Source organism: Uloborus diversus, chromosome 5, assembly GCF_026930045.1.
Source record: "Uloborus diversus isolate 005 chromosome 5, Udiv.v.3.1, whole genome shotgun sequence".
Classification (NCBI taxonomy): domain Eukaryota; kingdom Metazoa; phylum Arthropoda; class Arachnida; order Araneae; family Uloboridae; genus Uloborus; species Uloborus diversus.
The window spans coordinates 140024725-140051977 of NC_072735.1; the positions used below are offsets into that span (position 1 = coordinate 140024725).

At 32.2% G+C, this 27253-nt stretch overlaps 1 protein-coding gene across 1 annotated transcript in view; it reads left to right on the top strand.

Moving 5' to 3' along the window:
- Window positions 1-27253, top strand: part of LOC129223166 (uncharacterized) — a 128879-nt gene that overhangs the window by 40363 nt on the left and 61263 nt on the right. The window contains exons 2-3 of the mRNA XM_054857734.1: window positions 11359-11391; window positions 13510-13650. Of these exons, the coding sequence (XP_054713709.1) occupies window positions 11359-11391; window positions 13510-13650 (174 nt within the window). The remainder of the gene's footprint in view (window positions 1-11358; window positions 11392-13509; window positions 13651-27253) is intronic.

A 27253-nucleotide genomic window follows, 5' to 3' on the forward strand; every position in this document is an offset into this window, starting at 1 on the left:
ACGATGGATTTTACTTTTTGTTTTTGCGCCCACTTCAAAAATTATGTTTAAAAGTATTATCGATGGTGTTTAAAGAATAAAATTATTTTTCACTTTTTAGAGCAATTTTGAAGTCGGTTCTATTTTTTTTCTCAAAATTTTTTTATTTCATTCTTTTTAATGTAAATGTAGATATTTCAGTAAAAGTAAGAAGTTACCTAGTAAGAAGTTCGGCTCTATATCACTGTATTGCTTTAGAAAAGCCTTTATTCAAAATTATCATTACAATTACTATTAATGTTACTGTTATATGGCACAAAACTTTTATAACAATGAGTTTCATATTGTCGCGAAGATGAAGATAGCGAAGACAATGTGAAAGCCAAATGAAGCGAATACTCGTTAGTCTCAACTCGAGATCTTAATTCAGAACCACGAATGAACGTTACATCTCCTCATATACAACTTGAGAAAGTGCTGAAACTTTCCAGACTTGGAAAGATACAGAAATTTAATAGAACATTCGAGAAAATACGGGAAACAGTAGAAACGAAATTTTAGTAAAATTCACTTTGTCCTAGTCGGGATTTGAACCCGGGTCGCTCGTGTGGGAGGTGAGAATTCTACAACTGAGCTACCGTCATCCACGGATGAAAAGTGCGAACTTCGCTACAATATCATTTAATAGGGAAATTGCATAAAATTTACTGTTTTTTGCCCATAAATTTTTTTCTAAAGAACAAATATGGTCAAACAAAGTAATGGGACCTAAGTTGAGCCATCCCCTATCCATTAAAAAAAGAATCATCAAAATCGGTTCACTAAGTGAGACGCTATGAGTGGACAAACAAAAAAAAAACATACATACGGTATGAACTGATAACCGCCTCCTTTTTGAAGTCGGTTAAAAAGAAATCGTTGAAGATGATGTTAATATTGTAAAAGTATCATCAAAGAGAAATTACAACTAGCTATAAACTCAAAGAAAAAAAAATAATAATAATACATGCAATTCAGAGGAAACACACACACACAAAAGGATTGATCCAAAAATAACACGCGAGAGATCGAATTATTCAAAGATACCACCGACACAGTACCACCGACCTGCGTGAATTCGGAAAGAATATTTTCAACTGCAGGATATTAAGTTTCAAGAATATTCTATAAATGCATTATGTGTCTTCCTATTATTGATTTTTTATTATGACATTTGAGGCAGTGAGAAGCAAAGGGATGTAAATGGCAAAATTAAAAATTTGGAGATAACCAGTACACATAGTACGTGAACCTCTCCTCTGTCTTAAGGCAAGAGATGGTTCCTGTAGCCCTGGTAAGTGCTGCTATACAGCATGATATAGAAAAAAAAATTTCAATGAAAGCCTACCTAGGATATTATCTTTATACGCGTTTTGCTGAAAACTTGAAAATGTTCACTGACATCCCTCTGCTTCTCCCTGCCTCCCTTGTTCCTTCGTTATAAATTTTTTCACAATATGTTTTCATAAAAAATACGAATTTTGCTCAAAACCGGCAACGAAACAATATGCTTTCGATTTTTTTTTTATAATTTCTGATACCGGTATTTTTTTATACCGGTATTGCATTTTTGGTGCAGTATTGCAATCCCTAATTGCAATAGAATGACCTCATTCTAATGATTGCTTACTGATAAATTTGGAATAACAGATGACTGCCGGCAGGAAATTGAGTATTTATTTTGATTAAAGAATAAAAGGTTTTATGCAATTATGCAAACATCAAGCTAAACAGATTAGCTTGATGCAGTAGTTAATTTCAAAAAACTGGGTTTTAACAGGATGCCCTACTAAAAACTATGTTTGTTTTCTATTATTTTATTTAATATTACATGAAATTATGAGATATCAATATTTGCAATAATATAACTTCATTCTAACAATTTTAAAGTTGCAAAATTTAGAAAAACAAATAACAGGCAGAAAAATGAGCATTTAGTTTGATTTAGGAAAAAAATGTTTTATGCAATTATGGAAACATTACACTACACAGATTAGAATGCACATATTTTGAACAACTTCATCTTTTTTATTTTATTTTATTTTGAGTCAGAGAACAGACATTACCTATCCCAAGTTCCACTTATACAATAAGACGTCTCACAGGGGATTGCTAGGCAAGTTTTTCGTTCTCTTATTGAGAGACATAGATCCAATCAGAGAGACATATTTTTATATAATTTTCGTATTTAAAATATGGTGTTTTTGAAATATCTTACATCTTACAAAAAAAAAATACACATTTTTCTTCCAGTAAAAGACATGTTAAAACCAATAAAAAACTTTGTTGCAAGTTTTCTTTTAAAAATTCAAATAATATAGGAGAATTATTTTTGATTAGTAAGGGAATAATCATTTTCCTTGAGGCAGTCATTAATTTCTGGAAACTGGGTTTTAACAGGACGCCCTACTAAAAATTCTGCTTGGTTAATATTATTTCATTTGATATTTCATGAAACCATGAACCACCAATAACTATAATAGAATAACCTTGCTCTAACAATTTCGAAGCTACAAAATTTTTAATAACAGATGACTTCCGGCAGGAAAATGAATATTTATTTGGAGTTAAGAAAAAATGTTTTATGAAATTCTGCAAACATCTTGCTACACAATATAAAATACGCATATTTTAAACAGCATCATATTATTTATCTTTTTTATTTAGTCAGAGAACAATCTTTTTTCTTTTTTTTTAGTCAGAGAGCAGACATTACCTATCCCAAGTTCCACGCTTAATACAATAAGACGTCTCACAAGGGATTGTTAGGCAAGTTTTTCGTTCTCTTATGGAGAGACATGGAACCAGTCAGAGATAGACATTTTTTTAATTAACTTTCGTTTTTAAAATATAGTGTTTTTGAAATGTCATACATCATACAAAAAAAATTACACATGTAACTTTTTCTTCCTGTAAAAGACATGTTAAACCCAATAAAAAACGTTTGTCACAAGTGTTGCTTTAAAAGTTCAAATAATATTGGAGAATTATTTTTGATTAGTAAGGGAATAATCATTTTCCTTGAGGCAGTCAATAATTTCTGGAAACTGGGTTTTAACAGGACGCCCTACTAAAAATTCTGCTTGGTTAATATTATTTTATTTGATATTTCATGAAACCATGAACTACCAATAATTATAATAGAATAACCTTGTTCTAACAATTTCGAAGCTACAAAATTTGGAGTAACAGATGACTTCCGATAGAAAAATATTTATTTTGATTTAAGAAAAATGTTTTATGAAAGTATGCAAAGATGTTGCTACAAAGTATAAAACACACATGTTTTAAACAGCATCATGTTACTTATCTTTTTTTTTTTAGTCAGAGAAAAGACATTACCTATCCCAAGTTCCACGCTTAATACAATAAGACGTCTCACTGGGGATTTCTAGGAAAGATTTTCGTTCTCTTATTGACACATGTAACGAATCAGAGGAAAAAAAATTAATATTCTTTTTTAAAGTATAATGTTTTCGGCACGTCTTATATCTTATAAAAAATTACATACAACCTTTTTTTTCCAACAGACACAAGTTTAAACTAGTGGAAAATCTAATTCGCCCCAGTCTTGCATAAAAAATTCAAATATTTTTGGAAGAATATTTTTGGTTAGTAAGTGAAAAATCATTTTCCTTGGGGCAGTCGTATTTTTCAGGAGACTGGATTTTAACAGGATTCCATACTAAAAATTCTGTTTGTTTAGTGTTATTTTATTTGATATTTCAAATAACCATAATTTATCGATAATTACATCAGAATAAAACTATTCTATTAACTTTGAAGCTGCAAAATTTGGAATAACAGATGACCTCCGGCAGGAAAATGAATATTTATTTTGATTTAAGAAAAAATGTTTATAAAATTATTCAAACATCTTGCTACACAGTATAAAACACACATTTTTTAAACAGCAGCATATTATTTATCTTTTTTTTTAAGTCAGAGAACAGACATTACCTATCCCAAGTTCCACGCTTTACACAATAAGACGTCTCACAAGGGATTGCTAGGCAAGTTTTTCGTTCTCTTATAGAGAGAAATGTAACCAGTCAGAGATAGACATTTTTTTTAAATTTTTGTATGTAAAATTATAGTGTTTTTGAAATGTCTTACACATTAGAAAAAAATTACACATCTAACTTTTTCTTCCAGTAAAAGACATGTTAAACCAATAAATAACGTTTGTCGCAATTGGTGCTTTAACAGTTCAAATAAAACTGCAGAATTATTTTTGATTAGTAAGGGAATGATCATTTTCCTTGGGGCAGTCGTAACTTTCAGGAAACTTGGTTTTAACAGGATATGAAAATATATGCTTGTTTACTATTATTTTATTTGATATTTTACGAACCATGATCTATTGATAATTGCATTAGAATAACTTTATTCTAACAATTTTGCAGCTGCAAAATTTTTAAAAACAGATGACTGCCGGCAGGAAAATGAGCATTTATTTTAATTTAAGAAAAAAGGTCTTATGAAAATATGCAAACATTTTGCTGCACAGATTAGAATACACATATTTCGCACAGCATCATGTTCTTTTTTTTTCTCGAAACAGAGAACAGACATTACCTATTCCAAGTTCCACGTTTAATACAAAAAGAAGTCTCACAAGTGATTGCTAGGCAAGTTTTTCGTTCTCTTATTGAGTCATGTAACCAGTCAGAAAAAAATGAAATTTCTTATTTAAAATATATAGTTTTCAAAATGTGTTTGATCTAAAAAAACACACATAGAATAACTTTTCCAACACATAAAAGTTAAAATTATGCCAGTACAAAACCTATGTCGCAAGTGTTGCTTTAAAAGTTCAAAAAATTTTAAGGATTATTTTTTACTAGTAACGAAATGATCATTTTCCTTGAGGCAGTCATAAATTTCTGGAAACTGGGTTTTAACAGGACGCCCTACTAAGAATTCTGTTTAATTACTAATATTTTGTTTGATATTTCATAAAACTAAACTATCAACAATTACAGTAGAATAATCTTCTAACAATTTCGAAGCTGCAAAATTTGGAATAACAGATGACTTCCGGCAGGAAAATGAGTATTTTTTTGGATTGATGAAAAATATTTTATGAAATTATGCAAATACGCAGCTACACAGATTAGCCTACACATATTTTGCACAGCATCATATTTTTCGTTTATTTTTTTTTTCTTTTTGAGTTAGAGAAGAGACATTACCTACCCCATGTTCCACGGTCAATGCAATAAGACCTGTCACATGGGATTTCTAGGAAAGTTTTTCGTTTTCTTATTGAAACTTTGTAACCAATCAGAGAAAAACATTATTTTATATATATTTTCTCATTCAAAATGTAATGTTTTTGAAATGTCTTACATCTTATAAAAAAATTACACAAATTACTTTTTTTTCCACTAAAAGACATTTTTTTCCAATAAGAAACTTATGTCACAAGTGTTGCATTAAAAGTTCAAATATTGTTGAAATAATATTTTTTACTAGTAAGGCAAATAGTAATTTTCCTTGAGGCAGTCGTAAATGTCGGGAAACTAGGTTTTAACAAGATGCCTTACTAAAAATTATGTTTGTTTACTATTATTTTATTTGGTATTTGTTGTCTTACATCTTGCGAAAAATTACTTACATTTTTTTTCACTGAAACTCATGTTAAAACCAATAAAAAATCTATCAGGGATTGCAATACCGGACCAAAAATTGAATACCGGTGTTCGATATTTTTGAAACGTGATACCATAATACCGGTATTTGACATTACTCAAAAAATGCTTGAAAACATATTGTTTCTTTTACACGTTTCGTAATTTTGTACAAAAACTGTATTATTTTTGAAAACATATTGTGAAAAAATATAAAATGAAGGAACAAATGTCATAAGAAAAAACCATTAGTAGTTGAAACATAATGCATTTATTGAACTGTTTCTAAGCCTTGAATTCATTTTAGTGCTCAACTTTTCTACTGTTGAAATCACTCTTTCTGAATTCGCGCAGGTCGGTGGAACTGTTAACAATGCGCGATTCCCCTCCTTTATTTGTCCAGAAGTCCTTCCTCTTCAAATAATTCGGTCTTCTGTGTGTTATTTTTGGAAAAATGTCTTTGTGTGTGTGTGTTTTGTATTGTGTGTATTAATATTTTTTTCAATTTACTTTCTTCTAGTTGTAATTTCCTTCCGAGAGAAGATACTTTCTAATATTAGAGAAAACTAGAGAGGTTTGACCCATAGGGAGACTTGACCCATGACTTTTTCCAGGAAAATTACATTTAGGGAAAATGTTAGTCATATTATTGGTTGACCAGTCACCCAACAGTATTTTACCGGTACACGCAATTTTAGAATTATCAGTTGTTTTCAAGAAATTCAGTGTTAAATTATACTGTTGCTTAAAAGTAAAGTTTGGAATTTTTTAGATTGTAACTTCCAGTTTTGAGGGAAATGTATTTTAAAAGTATACATGTTTTATTCACTTTTTTAGCTATCTATTGATATACAGTAGTTTTATGTAACTTTAATCTAAGTTGCTAAAAATTCAAGGTAAACAAATGAAAGCTACCTAAGTAGTTTTGACTCAAGTTAACTAGGGAGACTTGACCCAAAGACTAATTAGATGTTTTTTTTTTTTTTTAATTTGATGTTTTTTAATATTTTTTTAATTTTTGAGCAGATAAAATATTGTGATTCAAGCCTAATGTTTTGGTTTTATGTAGCAATAACTGTAACATTAAAAATATGAAGTGCTGATTTTTTTTTATAATAAATAACTTATATATAAGATTTTGGTCTAAAAATTGTTTTTTATTTGGCAAATAACTAAAATACTAATAATCTTTGAGCCCAATGAGTTGTTACTTAGTAAAATAACAGAAATATTGCTTAGGTCTGATCTAATAAAATTTTGAATCTGAATTCTACTTTTAAAAATAAATATATGTAACTCTCCACCTAAATAATGAACATTTTGTATCGTGAGGCTATGAGAAGATGAGTTCCGACTCTGACAATGGTTTTCTCTGTTTCGATAAATAAGGAGGAGTAATTGGCGCTAAGTTGAGTTGAGAAACTTTTTTAATAGTTTTTCAAAAATATTCCAACTAAAATCCGAGCCAATAACACGTCTGTTTTTCACTGAACACCCCTGCAACAGGTGAACCTAGTCAAGGTCACGCTCAACAAACCAGAGCTGCACTATATATTCACTTCAAGTATCACTTATTAAAACAAAAAACACCATAAACCTGCGTTTTTGATTTCCCTGTCTACGAGTCTTCCCGCTGATATGGAGTTATATGTAACACTTCTTCTTAAGAGTGAACAATTTGTATATTTACTTGAAGTATCAATTGTTTATACAAAAAGCACCATCAAACCTGCGTTTTTGATTTCAATAACTATAAGCCTTACATACATGAGGGGATCATATCTCCCTACGTGTTGGGTCAAGTCTCCCTAACTATAGGGACACTTGACCCATATGCACACTTGAGAAATATATATATATTTTTAACTATGCTATTATTTTTAGCCCTAATAATGTGCAAAATGGCAAACTAATTATGCGCATTTTTTATTTCTTTCTAACTATTCTAAAAATTGGATCCAGTCTTCCTTGTTTTCCCTAACATAATTTTCTCTTGAGCAGGAGAGGTTTGTGTTTGCTTTTTATTAGCCCTTTGGTATGAAATTCACGATAAACTTGACTAAAATTGATCTTGGTAGTTTCTCTTATTCGTTTTCCCTTTCTTTTCAAAATTCTTTACAGTTATAATTATGTAAATATCTAAAAGTATGTTTCAATTGATTAAGCTGTACTTCTATGCAAATTTTCAAGGCGCACTGCATAATTTCTAAATACTATCTTGCCAAGTATATACACAAATATCGATACAGGACAACAAACCAATACTGGTGACAACAAATTACCATTTCTTATGCTATCAAGAAAAGGTTTTTGTCAAAATTTCGTACAGTTGAGACAATTTCTTTTTAATTATAAAGTATTGCTGCAATTGATGGTTGGAATAAATAGTATTCAAAATTAGGATGGTTGCATTCAAAATTATACGCGAAATAAACTTTCACATAAAGAAAATTGAGTGATTAGGGAAATGGAAAAAAAAACATGATACACAAAAGCAAAGGAAAATACGATTCATCTCAATATCTAGTAATGATAGGATCCTTTTGCAATCTTTCCGCTACTTTTGTTAAATGATATTCTATAAGTTCGTAATTTTGCAGCCAAATTTTTACATCAATGGATGGATTTTGGTTCTGTATCATGAAAAAAGAAATGCACATTTAAAGTATAAACAGATTTTCGATAAGTTTAATTGACAATTCCCTTTAATTAATACTATTTATTATTTTCAGCTAATACCGGTATTTTACCTCAGCAACCACCGGTATTACGAAATTGCTCAAAATACCGGTAATTGGAATACCGGTATAAGAATGCAATCACTAGTCGCAAGTGTTGCTTTAAAAGTTCAAATACTTTTGGAAGAATGTTTTTGACTAGTAAGGGAATGGGTGAATTTCAAATTCATTGACGCATTAGGTTCGATTAAAAATTCTTGATGTTATAAACATAAAAACTTTCCTAATTATAAATTCCTTATACTTTAAAGCTTTCAAACCAAGTGATTATTTGTGAGTAAATTTATATCTTTCAGAAATTCCTGAAAACGTTATGGCAAGTCACCGTTTTTCTTATGAATGTTACCTTTATAAAACATTCTGTAATATCTGTTTTAAAAATAAATGTTCTAACAAATCCAGATGAAATTGTCTTAAATACTCAGTTATACGTCGAAATGGTATTTTTTCAATTCATCAACGAAATAGCTTGGTTATTTGGAAAAGCAAATTTTCTATTTAATAAAAAACGACAGTTCACATTTTAAACTTGTTAAAACTTTATTTCGAAACTTGAACATATGTACAATAAAAAGGTTGAGCAAAACAGGCTCATTTCGAGATTCAATATTGACGGCAGACGAACATTCGAGTAGCCAGGAGCCAATACAGCAACGCCCTCTTTGTAGGAGTCTCGATGCTGCCAACAAACAATTCAAAAACTATCGAGTGCTCGTGACAGTATTAGTACTTATGCATTTAATCAATTTTAAGTATTTGGATGGCTGTTTTTCGCATGAGTGTTATTTTATTTCTTAAATAAAGGGAAAAGTTCGCAAAAAAACATTCAACATTAAATGTCTTCATTGCAATCAACATGAATAGCTAAAAATTTTCAATATTGAAGCAGATTTGTCAAAACTAAATAAGAGTTAACTAATACAAATGCTTAATTTTAGCTAAATTAACACTCATGACATACTCATTAAATAATTTATAATCACCTCAACCATACTTTAGCGTTTTATTTATATTTTTTGCTCTTGGTTTGTGATTGTAAAAAAATAGGAATGCATGAGGCAATTATCGAAAAAAAAATTACTTAAATACTGTGTGAAAAATATCTATTTAGCGTTGTGGAAATTCAACCCCAGCACGTTTTGTTTATTCCCACGATGAGGGTAGGTCAGTCTAAGTAGGATGTTAGATTTTTGACAATGCTGTTTTCAAAAGACAGACATCAAACTGAAAATTTATTACTTGTGCTATTATGTTACTTTGGAAATACTCACTAATAATTCACTTTTGCGGACAATATCTGGAACTGTCAAGCCCGCTGTTTAGAATATCGGTTAAAAGAATACCCTGCTTAATGTAATATATTTTCAATGTACCAAACTGTATTTTAATCCCGTGTAATGGAATATCCCGCTTAGTAGAAGAATTTTTCGTGGAAAACTGGAGATTCCACTAAGTGGATTCGACTGTATTGCATTAGTATATTTTGCTCAAACACATCTATTTATGTAACTTAAAGAAAATATAATCTTCCTTAACTTTTAATGTTGACTGGAGAAAAATCTAATATCAGATGAAATTGTACTGGAGCAAAATCATTTTCCTCAAGTTTAAATCAAGTCATCTTCTCGAGAAATTTTTGGAAAAATTACTTAAATTTTTCTTTTTCAACTTGTGACGAATTGAATACATAGACACGTGTGATTTAGTTGTTTTTTTTCACCCCACTTATAAACTGAATTTAACTGTTTCAAATATATTATGGAGTTTTAAAGTGATTTAAAAATAATGCAAAAAAAAAAGGGTAACACTCCAGAACGATTATTAAAATGCTCTTTACATTGAATTGCACCTTACAGTATACAGCATAAAGACTTGCATTTTATAAAACGAAACAAATGTGGTTTCCAAATACTGTTGCCAACTACGATAAATAAATATATTTCTCATGAAAAATAAGTTTCCTGGGGTAACACTCATTAGTTGCACATAAGGACACAAACTGCATTGAAATTGCAAAATGTTAGATGAGTAGTTTAGTAAAATCTATTTCAGCTGTGTTTAACTATCAAATATTACTTCCTTTTTCAACGCACAAAAAATTAAAAAGCTGCTTGAAAGCGTACAAAAAAAAAAAAAAAAAAAAAGATTTAGGACAAGTGAATTTTCTAGTCAGGACAAAGAAATTTCCATTTCTAGCTAATTAAAGTAACAGAAAAGGTTTATCAATTTGTCATCACGGAAAAAGTACCGAATGCCATGAATTAAGTGTGAAACAATGCCTTACTACATGCTTATGCAAAGTCAAAAGAAGTATTTTAATCAACATGAAAATGAACGAAAAAAGTCAGCATACCGAACTGTCAATCATTTTGAAAATCGCCCTTAAAAATAAATTGAGAAAATATACTGTGTAGTAATTCTAAAAAGTGATCAAATTGAACTCTAATATGAGCTATACTTTTGATGAAGTAAATTGCTACTTTTTTGTTTGTTTCTACAACCATATACAGACACCCCTGTTTATAGCGAAGTCGAAGGGACCAAATTAAAATTTCGTTATAGCCATAACTTTGATGTAAAAAGGTGACTATAATACACAGGAAAATGAGAAAAGAAGTTGAAGCTATTACATTATAGCCATAAATTAGCTGTTTGCGATTGCGCCATAAACATTGCTAAAAAATATTCTACTATTTGCTTTGTTTGTTGCTGCAACCATATTCATTCACTTCCGTTTATAGCGAAGTCAAAGGAACCAAATTAAAAATTCGTACTAACAGTGATTTCGGTTTTAATATTTGAGTAATACAGAGAAAATGGGAAAGGAAATTGAAGCAATTTCATTATCGCCGTAAATTTGCTTTATACGACTTCGCTATAAACAGACGCAACTGTATTATAAATGATAGTAAGGTAAAATCCTAATTTGAAACATTTTTTTTTTCATGTGGTGTCGTCCTAATGCTCAGAAAATGAAAGTGTCCGAAGTGCTTTTGGCAGAGGTAAGCTTTATTTATTTTTTTACTTTCAAACAAAAAATCAATTGTCTAGCAAGAATTCGACTGTAGTACTTTCTCGTTTTAACTCTATCAACTATTTTATCGATGCTTTTTACTCGATCATACCTTAGTAGAAGTATTCCAGCAGACAGAACAATCTTTTCGGAAACGGCCAGAAAATATCCACAAAAACTCAAATCCGAACAAGTATTCAATTAAAACGATGGCTGGTCTTTAAGGAATTTTATTACCGTCATGCTCTTTCGCTAATCGAAAAGAATATCAAACACAGACTTACACTGCTATCATTAATCTCCAAAGAGCACAAAGAATTCGGTTAAGATGAACTCTTGTCTTATTAGAAGAATCGTCAAAAGTCTTTATTGCATTCTTTGATTATTTTTGTTCTGGAAATTGATTGGTGTCTTGTAGCGTCCAGAAGAAAAATTTAGTTTGAAGGAGTAGGAAGTATTAAATGTACTTCGAATACATCTTTTAAGCCACATAAAGGAATAAAGATTTTAAAATACTCATTTTAAAATAATTAGTTTTTGAGTTTGGAAAATTTAGTATATTAGTCTTTAAAAGAACATCATACTTAGCATCTTGTGTGTGCGCAATTTTCTACATTATTTTTTTTCTTTTATCATGCATCATTTCATTCTCATTACTATTCCTAAATAAGAATTCTTTGAAAACATTACCTATCCCGTACATGGGACTCATATTCACTTCCATACTAGCTTAATAATAGGTTGAAGCAAATATAAGTCATTTCTCAGACGTAATGGTTTTCCGGTACTTCGACTGAGCTACCAATATATTTGTTGTTACTTTTCTCGTCATACAAGGTTTATTGGTATTGCTATATGTATGTATAGAGTGCAGTAACTAGAAAAAAAATATTTGAAGGAACGTATCTCTTTTTTTTATTTGGTAGATATTATGGTTAACAGACGTTTGTTTTGGGGTCAGAAAAAGTCAGTTTCGCAACTTATGCCAGTCTTTTTTATGATAATAATATTTTGTTAAGTTTATGTATATTTAACGTATATTGCTTTATTAAGCATTTCTTTGTTCTCGTGCTTTATATTGCAGCTCCCCCCCCCTTTTTTATATACATATATTTCTTTTTTTATTTCGCATATTATTTTCACCTATCACCATACTACACTTGGAGATATATATCTATCTAGAATCAGTGCTCCATTTCATGTATAAGTTCAATTTTGGAAATTGTTTTGACGCCACAAACAGTTTGTTAATTTTTTTATATAGTTAAGATTAGTAACTTAATTTTGTGACATGTTGAAATGGATCCTTCGATTTTTGGAATGGAAAACATATCTTACTATTCTGCTACTGAGAAACATCTTACAAAATGTACCATAATTGCGTTTTTAAACCCACAACGCCTTCTCGAGTTTTGCGATAGCTAAAATTAACAACATTGCAGAATTTAAATGAAAAAGACCATTTAAAAGTGTTGTTTCTTCTGTTTCATATTTGTGGGAAAGAGAGGTGTCATTGCCTTGTAAGGAGGAGGGACTTCTTTTCATATAACTTATGGATTTTTTTTAATCAATTTTTTAAAGGATAACACATGAAATAGTTACATTACGAAAATCCAAAAAAAAAACAGTGCAACAACAGCCCATAGGGCCAAGGCCTACTGTGCCCATATCAGTCTTTCTGATCAAGGGCTCCGATGTGCTTGGCAGATGTTTCGCTTAGGAGGTCAGCCGAGCGCTGAAACCCAAGGGTTTAGTTCACAAGTGCGCTTGTTACTCATTTTATCGGCCCACTGCAGGGATGAACGACCGAGTCGACCATGCCCGACCAGGGAATAGAACCTGGTCCTGCAGCGTGGGAGCGCTATGAGCTACACTGTTCCGCCGGTCTTGATTACATTAAGAAGGAGAGAAAATAACACCCAGGGCATTGGTGAGAATCGAACGTTCGACCTCAGGTTTGCGAAACAGACGTTTCCGTCGCTTAGACAATGAGGCTCCATTTCAACGGGTTTAGATACCTTAACCATAGACAAATGCGTAACACGATTTGAATTAAATTAAAGTTTATTTACAGAAATTGATCTAATACTTTTTCCCTTCCCTACAGGTGTCGGGTTCTACATTGGAGAGCCATGTGAGAGTACGTGTAATAGCATTCTGTTTCACGTATACTGCAACAAAACGACGGGGAAGTGTGAATGTCACGACCACTATCCTGTCAACATTGAAAACAAAGTTTGCGTCAAAGGTTAGTGCCTTTTGTCTCCTCTTGAAAAGTAGCCGATTAAATTATGCTGTCAGTAATAATCGTTGTTTTGGCATTTTGATGAGATTAAGGTTTCAGTGACAATTATTGTCTTTGTAATAATTGATGTTGCTTAAAATTCTAATAGGACACTTAAATTAACTCTTATTAACACACACTAAATTAACACACATTAATAAACACTCTAATAGGACACTTGTTTACTATTCTTTTTAGCAACATCAAATGTTTCCTCGAGTATGAGGCAGGGTTCGTTGATTTAAATCAGCTTGATTTAAATCATAATTAAAATCATGATTTAAATCAAGTGATTCTTCTAAATGATTTAAACCAATTGATTTGAATCAAGTGATTTTTTAACAGAATCATTAATTAAAATCACTTAATTTTATTTCTATAAATTCATTTTGCATTCTTAGAATGTATTTCTCTAAATTTTACTACACTGCATTATACTATGTTAACTGCGACAGACTAAACTACGTAGATCCCTCTTTCTGTGAGTGCAACAGATTTTCACTCTTGCTATATTACTTTTACTCCAAAATTACAGATTAGAACAAAACCAAAATTTGCAGTTTTTCTTATACACCATGACTAAAATAGTTAAGTAATTATTCATTTTACACTAAAACTGTATACAATGATGGAAATCTTATCTTTAAGCAAAGCTTTAAGCAAAACAGTAACAAAACTCACATCTTATCCATGCATTATAACATATTTATAAATCTTTAAAAATTATTGAATAGCTAGAGAACTGATCTTAGTCTGAAAAGTAAGCTGAATGGGTTCATCTATTGTATGAAGTATATTATGTTTATAAATGTAAAGTAATTAATACCTCCAAATTTTTGAACAATGAAAAAAACGACTTTTTTTATTTTTAAAATCACGAACCCTGGTATGTGGACATATACTGATAGTCGAAACTCCGACAACCGAAGACCTCGAAAGACGATATCCCGGCAAATCAAAACTCCGACACGGTCGCAATCATACACTGTTTAAAAAAAATATTAAAATTTTACACTAAAAGTTACTGGAATCCATGTTGCCAGTAACTTTTACTGTAAAATCCTATTTTATTGTAAAACTAGTGTTACCTGCACGGCTTTGCCCGTAATAGAAAAATTAAAAGGTCTTTTAGTTCGCCTGTATATTTACAAATAATGTATGGTGAATTTTTTCGCCAATTGTCTTGTACCCATGTTACGGTTCCACGTTATGATAGTTTCGTAATGTACTCGTCCATCTTATAATTTTGTTCTTAAAATTGGAATAGAAAAAGAACCGCATCGAATCTTCGAAAAATCGCTTAGAGGTGCACACCCCCATGCTACAAACTGACTTTGTGCCAAATTTCATGAAAATCGGCTAAACGGTCTAGGCGCTATGCGCGTCACAGAGATCCTGACAGGCAGAGATCCGGACAGACAGAGAGACTTGTAACTTCATTATTAGTAAAGATTTTACGGTAGAATAAATAACAGTTAAAAAACTCAAAATGCGAGCATCAGGTTCGATCTCGGGACCATCGGAATGGCAGCCCGCCTACCATACGAGTTGGGACCATCGAGTAAGGGGAAGTACGGTGTTATCTGCGTCGCATTGTAAGTAATGTTTTGTATCAATTGGCGCTGCAATCGGTTTTGTTTTTGGGTACAATTTACTGTATTTTTTTTGCTGTATCGTAAACACTCCATTTTACAGTAATATTTACCATAAAAGTATCCTGAATTTTCAACAATATGTCGAAGACGGAATTCAAAGCTGACGAAGTTCCTAAAGTTTATCTTGATTTTATAGTACAAGAATATTGGCTCTTAAATTGCGTCAAAACTCTTATAACATACCCGTTGCAACACCCTTTAATTAAAATGTGTCTCATTTGACTGTTTTTGGCGTTCCCATGATTTTATTTTCCCACCAGCACCCTCTGCAGCACCACCGCCGGTCGGTCTCACGATGGTGCTCCTCCGGCGCGCGAAATCTCCAGGTTGCGTCCATATCCTACACTTACATGCATACACACACGCACCAACAACACACACATACACCCACACACACACGCATACACAGAGACACCTACACATCATACACTCACCAACACACAATTACCCAAACACTCATGCCTACACACATACCCCCCACATACAAACACACATACACACAACTACCCGCACACACAAACACACATGCGAAACACACATACACATACCCCCACACACACAAACAAACATACCCCCTCCCCCCACACACACAAACACACAAGCCTACATACACACGCACACTCGTGATTGCGAAAACATAATTTGAATTCAAGACGTCTTTTTTTTTTTTTTTTTTTTTTGAAATTTTGAAAGAACTTGTTTCAGAATTGCTCCTATTTATAACGGTACCATTCTTTTGCTGCAAGTCGTAGTATATCTACTTTTCTTACCAAGAACCGACAACATAGTACTTCCTACAACTTGTAAACTGTAATACCATTGCTTTTTCTTACTGATAAGTTAGATTTTTCATAGGTACTAGAGCCATTTTTTTCTTACCGACTACTTAGAATTTCCAATAACTAACAGTACCATTTTGGTCCTATAACGTTCAACTAAAATGTTCTGTACTTAGTACTGATACTAATATTTTTTGCTTACCGACAGCTTAGAGTGTTATTCTTCATGTTATGAAATTCTTAAATTTAACAGTTATTTAAAATATGCATTGAAATTAAAGACAGTAAGATGCTTTAAAACACATTCTACAAAATTCTTGAAATTGCACAATTTTGTAAACGGATAATATTTTAAACTTTATTAACTCTCAGTAGTCTTTAAATCCTAGAAAATAACTAGTTTATTGCATTTTATGAAATAAATTCCTCAAAATATACCACATCTTAATTCATACTGCAGAATATTTATTCAGCAACACCGCAAACACATTACAGCAACAGACTACTGCTCATATAATTTCCAATTCCGTCAGTACATAAACTCATATTTTAGGGCTTGAATCTTCACCATATAATTTGTACTGTGCACGATGTAATTTGTCCAGCTCTCGAAACTCCCTTCTAAGTTAATGTTAACTGCAATCAAACGTCTCGTGCAAACGATCGCGATTGCCTCCCCTTGTCAGTAATAAAATTTGATAGAGGTGCTGACCTCTCATAAAATTAAAGGAGGTATATATTCCCTGAGAGTCGGACATTTGAGGTAAATCGATATGCGCTTTTCCATTTATTTTCTGGGCATGAAATTTTGTCAGAAAGGTATTTGGAATATCTTCTCGTTGCAAAATTACTAATTTGATGTAGTTCATTTAAAGATAGTGTTCTCATCAAGGATTGCACCCATAATTTTAAAGTTTTCTTTTTGTTGAAAATGTTTTTTGCTCTTTTTTAGGATATCAATGCTGTGTGATACATTATCTAATGTTTCTGGAAGCTAAAGTTTTAATCTATTTCTGACAATCTTATATCACTTTCTTACCAAAACATCCAAACCAAGTATCATATGTAGGCATCTCGTAGCGTATGCAGTATTTTCTTACTTTTTTTTCTCAAACAAATGCAAACAGTATCCACCCTTCCCCCTCCCCTCCACCGACTCCCTCCTAAAGTAAACGAAGACGAAAATTTTAACTAATGCAGTACCAGTACCAGATATTGGCGATTACTTTGATAGGGCAACGACAAACTTTGCCGCCTTTTACACGTAATTTCAATTTAAAATACTGATTGGTAAACCATTTGAGAATAAAAGAAACCAAAAAGATTGCTAATATATTTCGTTACATAGACAACGAATTAATTACACTTTTACATTTGTATTACGACTCGAGTTTTAAGTATAGGTTTCGCGCAGAAATAAGGGGTTAAGGGGTTCGCCCCTGGAAATTTTTCTAAAATGTTGCTCTAAAATGCGCAATTGTAGAAGATTTGTTTCAATGCTAGAGTTTCCGCTGGTCTTAGAAACGCGATTATAGGTCATCTTTGGCTAAATTATAGGAAAGTATAGGTTCAAGATGTAACAAGGCAATTTTTTAAAATACAATCAACTCACGGTAACTCTAATATTTCTTTATCCCGAAGTTTTGATTGCGTCCCATGCTTTTGGGAAGGCTATGGAAAGTTTCCATAATCTAAACCACCAGTAACTCGAAGCTGTTAGCCGATTCCTTCGTAAATCGAGTTATTATGAGTTGACCGTTGTAGCTTTAAAAAACATTTTTAGATGATCTTTGGTGATGTTAAGAACAGTTTAGAAAAAGAAGGGTTCTGGAGTCCACCGCCGTAAATTTTTCGAAATTGAAGTTTCAATTAGTAAATACTAGCACTTTTTTTTAGACTGTAACTTTAAAACGCACTTTTGGATGATCTTAAATTACGTGATTATATAAACATAGGGAGTTTTGGACAGTGGCAGAGTTGCAGGTTTGTTGGCCTGTCACATTGCAAATTTCAGGCCCCTAAATCTATCACAACTATGTGAAAGAAGAAAGTATGGGGTTTGAGGAAGCATCCCCTGCTTTTTTTTCGAAATTGTATTTTAAAAATGTAATTTTGACTATCTTTGGTGGTGTTGGGTGAGGGGGGAGGATCAATGGATTCTCGTTCAAAATTATTTCTTAATTGTAATTCTAAAAACAAATTTAGAAAGACGATTTTTAGTGACATTAGTACCCGGAAATTTTTTTTAATTGAGCTCTTAAAAATCTCACTTATAGGCAATCATTAGTGATGTTTTCGTTTTTTTTTTTTTTTTTTTAATGTAAAGATTTTTTTTTTTTTTTGAAAAATGAATATATTAGTCGTTTTTCCACCTCTAGAAAAGCAACCTCTCGTAAAAAGTGTCCCGTCAAGTCCCATCTTCTAATCTGGCCCCATAGAATAAGTTTATGTAGTTAAAAATTTTAAAATTCTGAAAAAATGATAATACAATTTGGATACCGCACGAATTTTTTAAGTAAACTTGCAACCAAAAGAGGAATTTAATCCCGTCCCTCCCCCCCCCCCCATGCGTACGCCACTGGAACAGCATAACAAATGGGAAGACTTTGAAAGTGATTCCGTAAACCATGAAGCAAACATAACAAAAGCTGATTTTCTAAGTCATATATGGAACGTGTATGACTAACATTAAATAATCCATGTTGTTTTAAAATTATAACATTTAAAAGAAATTCTTCATCTTTAAGCCGACAAAATAAAAAATGAAAGCCATGTTCTGAATGAATTTCATAAAATATCTTTTTCATATAGAAATTCCTAAACATTGGTTACAAAATGAAAGCAAAATTACCATTACATTGCTGGAAAATCTCAAATGAATGGATTTTTTTTTTTTTTTTTTGTAAGGTTGACCGGATTTTTTTCAACGATTTTCTAAGTATCATGTTTTAAGTTAGAAAATTTTAGACATTGCGGTTTTATGAAGCAGTTAATGGAGTCAAAATCGGTATCTTCAGTTAATTCTCAGTTTGTGTTTTTAACCGTTAAAAAAATATTTTTGAGTTCAAGCTGGTTGCGTAAACTTGCCCCAGACACGGAGCACGTTTACGTATATAATATACACATATATTACATATATTTATTTGCCTTTAATGTGGTTCTGTTAGTGTTTGGAACATAATGTCTCAACATCGTTAAAATAAAGCAATTTTATAACAGACTGAATAGTGTATAAAGTAAAAGCTGAACGAGCATGAAGACAGCACTAGATGATTGTAATCTGTAAGATACGAATTTGTAACTAAATCAAAACTTAAATGGTGATTTTCAAAAAAAAAATACCCTGAAAACACTAAAGTTATGAGACAGTTTGGAGCGGAAAAAACATTAGAACGTGCGTGAAAGGGGCTCAGACGCAACTTACTCCGTCGCCAAGTTTGGATTTATTTTTACGTGCAAAAAAAAAAAAAAATAACATTTCAGTTCATACAAATACAATTCTGAAAAAATGGATAAAATTCTGCTAATTTTTATATATTTGTTCTTTTTTAATTAAGTATTATTTATTAACAACTAGCCGTCTGCGGCGACCAGCTGGTTCGCCTTCTTACGCCATTCGCCTTTCTGTGCAAGTAGCCACCTACGGCGGCTGTTTGGCTAACTTGTTATTTACTTTTTTACTTCAAGTTTGACGCCTTCGGCGGCTGTTTAAATAAATTTGGCAGCAGTATTAATCAATCCATCTCTATCTTTTTTTTTTTGTGCCATACATATTTTTACGCCAAGATTGCCACCTTCGGCGGCTATCTACCTTTACGATCTATCTCTAAATTTTCTTATAAATCTCTATTTATTTAAACCTCCCCGCCCATTTCCTAATAAAAACAAAGATCACTAAAAAAACCGCTTTTTTTATTTAAGTAGAGCAAAAAAAATAAAATGCTCAAATTCCCCGTAGTGTGCAAAAAGTAGCGTTTGACAAGATAAAAAAAATCTCGCTGTTTTTATTGAATTAAATTCGCACAACTATGAAAAGTAACGTAATTTAGATACAGAAAAGGGTCCAGCTAGGGGGGGGGGTGGAAAAAGAAATAATTGCAATCCCTAAATAAAACAAAAAAAAGGGAAAAGAAAAAAAGCAAGCACTGCCGGAAAAACGCGTGGTCATCACGTCATAAAATGTAGAAGTAAGCTATATAGTAAAAAAAAAAAGATTAACATTGCTTGCGATTATGATTCGATCGTAAATATCGAATCGAAATCCTAGTAGTGACGTCACAATCATAGAAGATTGAAGAACGCTTTTTCGACCGATGCATGAAAAGACATGATGTGTTCAACATTAAAAAAATTGTAAAAAAAAAAAACTATTGCGTATTTTTAAGAACTTTTTTTTTCTGAAGAGAGCGAAATGTTTTTACTATTACCAACTTAAATTTTAGGAATGAGGCTTTGATTCTTCTCGCAGGATGATATTAGAAGAAAATAAAACCGAGGAAAAAATGCAAATTAAAGGTTTTTTCAAAAATTCATAAAAAATACAAAAAGTGCTCAATCTTCAAAATTGTTTCATTCATCATATTTAAAATTAAATTTTCTACATTATAGTACAAAACATATTTGTGTGGTACGATTGATTCGTGGTCTGTGATGTAAAAAGTGCAAAAAAACACATAAAACATTAAATAAATTTTTTTCTAATTAAAATATCAAAAATCGAAGCCCAAGGTGCACATCTTCGACAAAAACTGTACCTGTATACCAAATTTCATCTTTCTAGGCCTTACTGTTTTCCCGGGAAGCGTGCCACACACACACAAATATCCTATTTTATTATATGTATAGAAGATAAGCTTCAAAACTTTCAACTCAAAATTTACCGGACGTGGTAGAAAACAGATTATTCTTTCTGCATGCTAGACCGAAGCTCGACTGATGCTCAAAAACTTGTGGGGATATTTGCTAGGGAGTAGCATCAATCTGTTATGACTGTTGGCTCTCCAGTTATAATTCGTCTTGAAAAAAAGGGCACTGTGTAAACGAGCGCTGCGATCTACCCTACTCTGTTGAGCCACCACTGGCGTGAATGTACAAGGTGAAACAGGCGAGCATTGAGACATATCAGTTAACTCCCCTGATTAAAACAATGGTTATGAAAAAGTCGAAAACTTAAAAAAAAAGGGGGAGCTATCTCCGAAAAGTGGTGGACGATAAAGTTTAACGATGGTCATATTTGGATTCAAGAGACTGGCGCAACCGAACTAAGTTTTAAAGAGTGGAAATCTGGACGTTCTCAATTTACCGAATTGAACTCGTTATTTCTGTATCTCAGAGCAAGACCGACGTAAGTCCAACAATTGCGATTTTCCGCTTGTTAGCGCAGTGTATGTAGAAGCCCATTTCGCATCGAGACATGTGAACGTAGCTCTTAAAAACTGTCCCTCTTAATTTTTTCCAGGGTTAAAAGAGCGCGTGTCCCATCCTTTGCATACGCCAGAAAAAGGTTTTTCCTCCCTCCTGTAAAATGATCATAATGTGACTTTCGTCTTTCTGGCTCTGAGGTACAGATTTTACCGAAGGACAAATCTGTACCTCAGAACAAGAGAAACGTAAGTCACATTATGATTATTTTACCAGTAGAGAGAGAAAACTTTTTTCTGTCACATGCAAAGTGTGGGACGCACGCTCTTTTAACCCTGATAAAAAATTGAAAAGGATTGTTTTTTAAGAATTATGTTCGCATAGCTGGATGCGGGACAGGCTTCTACATGCTAATGCACTAATAAACAGAAAATCGCAGTTTTTGGACTTAAGTCCTTCTGGCTCTGAGGCACAGAAATTACGAACATCATGCACGTATACTTACAGCTAATATATACATTAGGTATCATTTTCTTCAAATTCTGTAAATGTAATATTGCAATATCTATGTTTTCCGGATCGTCAGACAAAATTTGCCATTTGGGAGATCACAGTTTTCCCCCAATCACACCCGTCAGGGGAGCATTATACGCACGAATACACAGGAATAGTGTCAGAAGTATTTTTCATGCGATAGTAGTTTTTGTAGAGATAAGTTTTTTCAAATGTTTGGGGAAAAAGATGTGGGAATGCAGCAGTTCCGTTACCGGGGGGGGGGGCACCAACAACAACAACTGGAATTTTGTTCTCATTAGATTATTCGCAATACTAATTTGTTAATTATGGTGTCGCCGATCCCCCCCCCCCCCCCCCCCCCCCCCCCCCCGTTGCTTTTCGTCTCAAATATATTTTTTGAGAAGAAAGAAATGCTACTACATCGAAAAAAATCACTTTAAATTGATAAAAGTCCTTAATTTATTTTTCATTTCAATTATTTCTTATTTTTTGTTACTATTCTTTTCACTTTTTTTTTTTCTCAAATTTTTGCTTTAATATTCTTTGAACTCCAATATGATTTTTCTCCTTTCTTGGTCATTCTTTTAGATAGAACATGTAATCTCATATTCCGCTTTTGCATGTACTTCATTTGACCCCCCACCTCATGTTTCCCCACCTCATACTACTCCCATCTGAGGCTAAAGAAGGATTTTATGTTCCGTGCATTCGTTGATGCTGCCATCTTGTGTTCAAAATGTGGGCAGGAAGCCAAATAATTATCTAATGTATTTCCTTTATTAAGATCATTAACTTTTAAGATTTTAGCTGTAGACAATGATACAGTTTAAAAAAATAACTATAGTAAAGCATTTCTGGATTACATTGCATTTATTGTAGCTTTAATCTAAGTTTTCTTTGTGAATGTACATTTTTTTTGTGGGAAAAATATGAAATTTCTTTAAATACTCCTTCACACTCTTTCAAGTTTCAAGTGCCAAAACATTTTTAATGAACTTCATTTTTGAATTTAAAGTGTAAAGACAAGATACTGTAATGGCATTTGATAAACTCAAAATAATCTCACTTTCAAATAACTTTAATGTTATTTTTATTTTCAGAATGATTGTTTAATACCGTTCTATAGAGAAGTCCGTTAAAGAGAAACTATCATTTTCGCAAACACTTTGATACTCCCAACTCAAATTTCATAGGAACAATTTCAACATTTTCAATATCGATGTAACAAAATTTCGTTACAGCTCTAATTTGGCCTGTTCCTACCTCCGACTTCGTTAAAACGGCATTCGACAGTACATTAAAAATATTCAGAAAAAAATATTTTTATTTTAAAATAAGTATCCAATAAGGAAACTTTACTTTCACTTGAAAACGATTCTAAGTTTTCTTCTATTTTACGCCATCACCAGTACATGTATATTAAAATTCGACCATAATCTATGCGGGACACAAAAATCGTCAAATTTTGCAATTTTTTCCTATCATGTGAAAAATTACTCCGTGTTTTTCTGCTTAAGAGGACGTTTGAATCTTGTTTCTATCTTAAATAGAACGAAAGATATAATTATTTTTGTTTCATGCACCTAACTATTGTGTACTTAACTTTAAAACTTTAAACGTGTTTTTCTCCATGATGCAATTTTTCCCGATTTCTTGCATTCAAACTCTCATAAGTCAGGAACCCATAAAGATAAAGTAATGAAACTTAGAGCATATCTTTTTAAAACAGTTTACTTTAAATTTTATTCGGCGAATTTGAAAAAAAAACGTTTACTGCAAAAATTATGATTTTTTTTAAAAAAAAGTATCTTTGAATTTTTCGAAATTTTCTTCAAATATTTTTTATTTTTTATTGAATCAATATTTTTAAAATCGCCGAATAAATGTCAATGTAACGTCTTGAGAACGCCAGAGAATTGACGATCGAACTAGGTATCGATAGGTGGATACGTGCGTAATTATTTGGGGATCATGTTTAGCTAAGTTGCATCACTGTGAAACTTTAATAAGCGGAGATATTAATTACAAACATCGTTTTCCTTGCTTCATCTCCGAAATGTCGTGTTCATATGCTGCTAGTAGACTACCAATACATTATTTTTCTCACTTCGAAACGAAAATGATACGGGGAAAACACTTTGAGCGAAAGTGGCTTAAATAAGGCTGACTGCTAGTCAATAAACCTGGTTCGAACAAATGTGAGTTAAGTCAGGCGCATTCTTTGATGTCGTTTTTTTTTTTTTTTCTTCCATCTTTTCCCTTAAAATAACGTAATTACGTACCAATAAAAATCTTTTCGCTAACTTAATCTGCCTCAGGCGACAAGAAGGGGCGAAATCCCAAAAGAACACCGCCGTAGGCAACTAGATCGAAGCGCCGCTATCTAGCCGTCTTGTCAGCCAGAAAAGCAATTAAAATATTAGTGCGGCAGTTAAAAAGAAAGATATCGTGTATCGAAGTTACAGTGACTGATCACGATAATAATTTTAGGCTTAATTTAACTATCCCCCTTTTTTTCTTATTGCATAAAATATTCTATATTCGCAAGCTTCTTTCTACACTGAACGTGGTTAGACAGAAAAAGTTGGAATTCACTCAAAAAAAAAACACTTCGTGACACATTCCGTGATTCCAGTTGTTATCACAGGGTAAGAAAGGGTTGACAAGCACTTTAAATATCTAACACATATAGCACATATCTGCACATTATATATTGCATCAATATTTAAAATATATTGATGCAATATATTTTTAATTAATGAACTTTGAATCACCGAAAATCTTTAATGTGAGGATAGTCATACCGCATGTTATACAAATATTACGGCAAATGCATCATAATTGTAAATCAACACTTTTAAATTGAGAACTAAAAAATAAATTTTATTTATAACACTGCGTTCACAGCTAACAACTAGTTCATGTAACCACGTAAATTTGAAAATTTGGCAGGATCCGATTATTAACTTCAATTTATTTCATTCAAGGGATTATTTTTAACAAAAATTCCATTCTACAAATTAAAAAGAAAATAAGATACAAAAATCAGTATATTTTTCCCTGTCTATTTGAAACGCCCTGATTCAGTAGATGAGAGTAAATGCTTTACGATAGCCTGACTAGCTCCCACCATTTAAAAGGTAACTATATTTAGGGCCAGTTTATCAGGTAAGATAACAAGGAAAATGTACCCACACAAAAACATAACACAAATAATGCAAAAAAAAAATGTAAAAATTCATAACATAATCAAGGTACATTTTACAAATACGCTATTTTATCCTAAATTAATTGCAGTACAGTCAAGTATGAAACCGTTTAGCCTTTACTTAAACAAACTTCTATTTATGCTTTTTAAAATGTTGGGTAGGGAGTTCCATAATCTTGGTCCATTAAAGTTAATGCCATTAAATAACGGGTTTGTTTTTGCACAAATAGGTAAAATATTTTCACGGTAACTAGTGAGGTAAATATGAATCATTTCACGAATTGTTACTATTTCTAAATTAAAACCATCAAAACTGAATCATGCATAAAAATATCGACATTGTATTTATAAATTTGATCAACGGTCCTTAAAAAGCTTCTATTACTGTTGCCAAGTATATTATCCCTATTAATTATTTCGCGAAATCTTTTAAATAAAATATTTATTTCATTTAAATTATTTGTAGTTGCTTCGCCCCAGGCAAGAACACTATAATTCAGAACTCAATATATCAAAGAAAAATTTTAAATATACAAAACATCCGCCGGATGGAAAGTTGACACAAAGTAAATTGCACCTAAATTACGAGATTTTTTTTTTTTTTTTTTTTTTGAGACAAATTAGGACAGTATAGCTCCTGGGAGAGTCCTTTCATCTCCCTCCCCCAGGACCCTCAGTTGTGCCTATTTCGAGGGGGGGAGGGAGTTGAAGGGTGTCGTAAATTTTATCGGAAAACTACTATGCCTACCTCAATGCAAATACGTTCATTTTTCAAAGTCAAGGAGGCAATAGACTCCCCTCGCGGCCCCTTTAAATGACGGATTTGCCCCTCCCCATCCCCCTACATTTTTTGATGCTAAAAAAAATGACAGTATCTCAAATTTAAATTATGAAAATGTTGGGCGGATAGATGGCCAGATTTGTGCTGATATATAAACCATGAAGTAGCACTACAGCACACTTAACTTATGACTCCAAAAGAAATTTCTCATTTTTATTAGTCAAACACTAATTTTTTTCGTAATTTATTTATTACTAGTTTCTTTTTCTTTTTTTTAAAGTATGAAATGTGTTGCCTTATTTGCCCCAATCAAACCCTAAAATTTGAAGTAACAAATTCCATTGGATGGAATAAAATAGCACTGGAAAAAATTAATTGATTCTGTTTCATTTATAAGACAGATTGTTATGATTTCTGCTGTTATGAAACACTGTATTTTAATTAACATTGTTAAGATTTTGCATGTCTCCTTTTACGTCAAAGCAAATAAATCAGATGAATCAGAAAAATACTCCACACATGAAACAACGTATTGAAACCAAATGTAGCTTCATAAAACAAAAATTTTGTTGAGATGAGTTTCGATCTATGACCCCGTCTCCCTTAAAAGTACCTATAAACAGCCTGATGACACGTAGTGAGGATTTTAATCACTAAAAATCACCAGGGTAAAGGATCCTCATATCCCCTTACCTGTACCTAAACATTATACCCCCTTCTGGTTTGTGTGACGGCACTTTAACAATGCGCCCCCCCCCCCCCCAAAAAAAAAAAAACAGAGTCAGGATCCGTACTAAGTTCCGGAGAATGTACGAGAATGGTTTCAATGCTTGAAGGTGGGAGCGGTGTGGGTTAGTCATACATAATTTGTTAAAATTATAAATAAGAAGCTTGCTCTAAAAGTGAATTTAGTAAACAGGCGTAGTTTTTTCACAGTGTAAGAATAAAGAAAGAAAATGAACAAATTATGGGTACAGATGTGATATACCCCCCCCCCCCCCCCCCATTTGGCGACATCCGATTTTTTGCACAAAATTGAAATATTTTTCTCGCCAATGAGGCGATAAATTTTTAAGCATGGCATCCCTGGTGAAACTAACCTGCGGTTGGCAACGCGAAGGCAAACTTGTTCGAACTTGTTTACTTGGGTTCTTGGTTTTACGCAGGAGAGATACGTGTTGTTTTGTGCAATATACCTTACAGGAATGCTTATTTTGTGTTAGTTTAGATTCACAAAATTAGTTGTGTTTTGAAGTAAAAACATTAG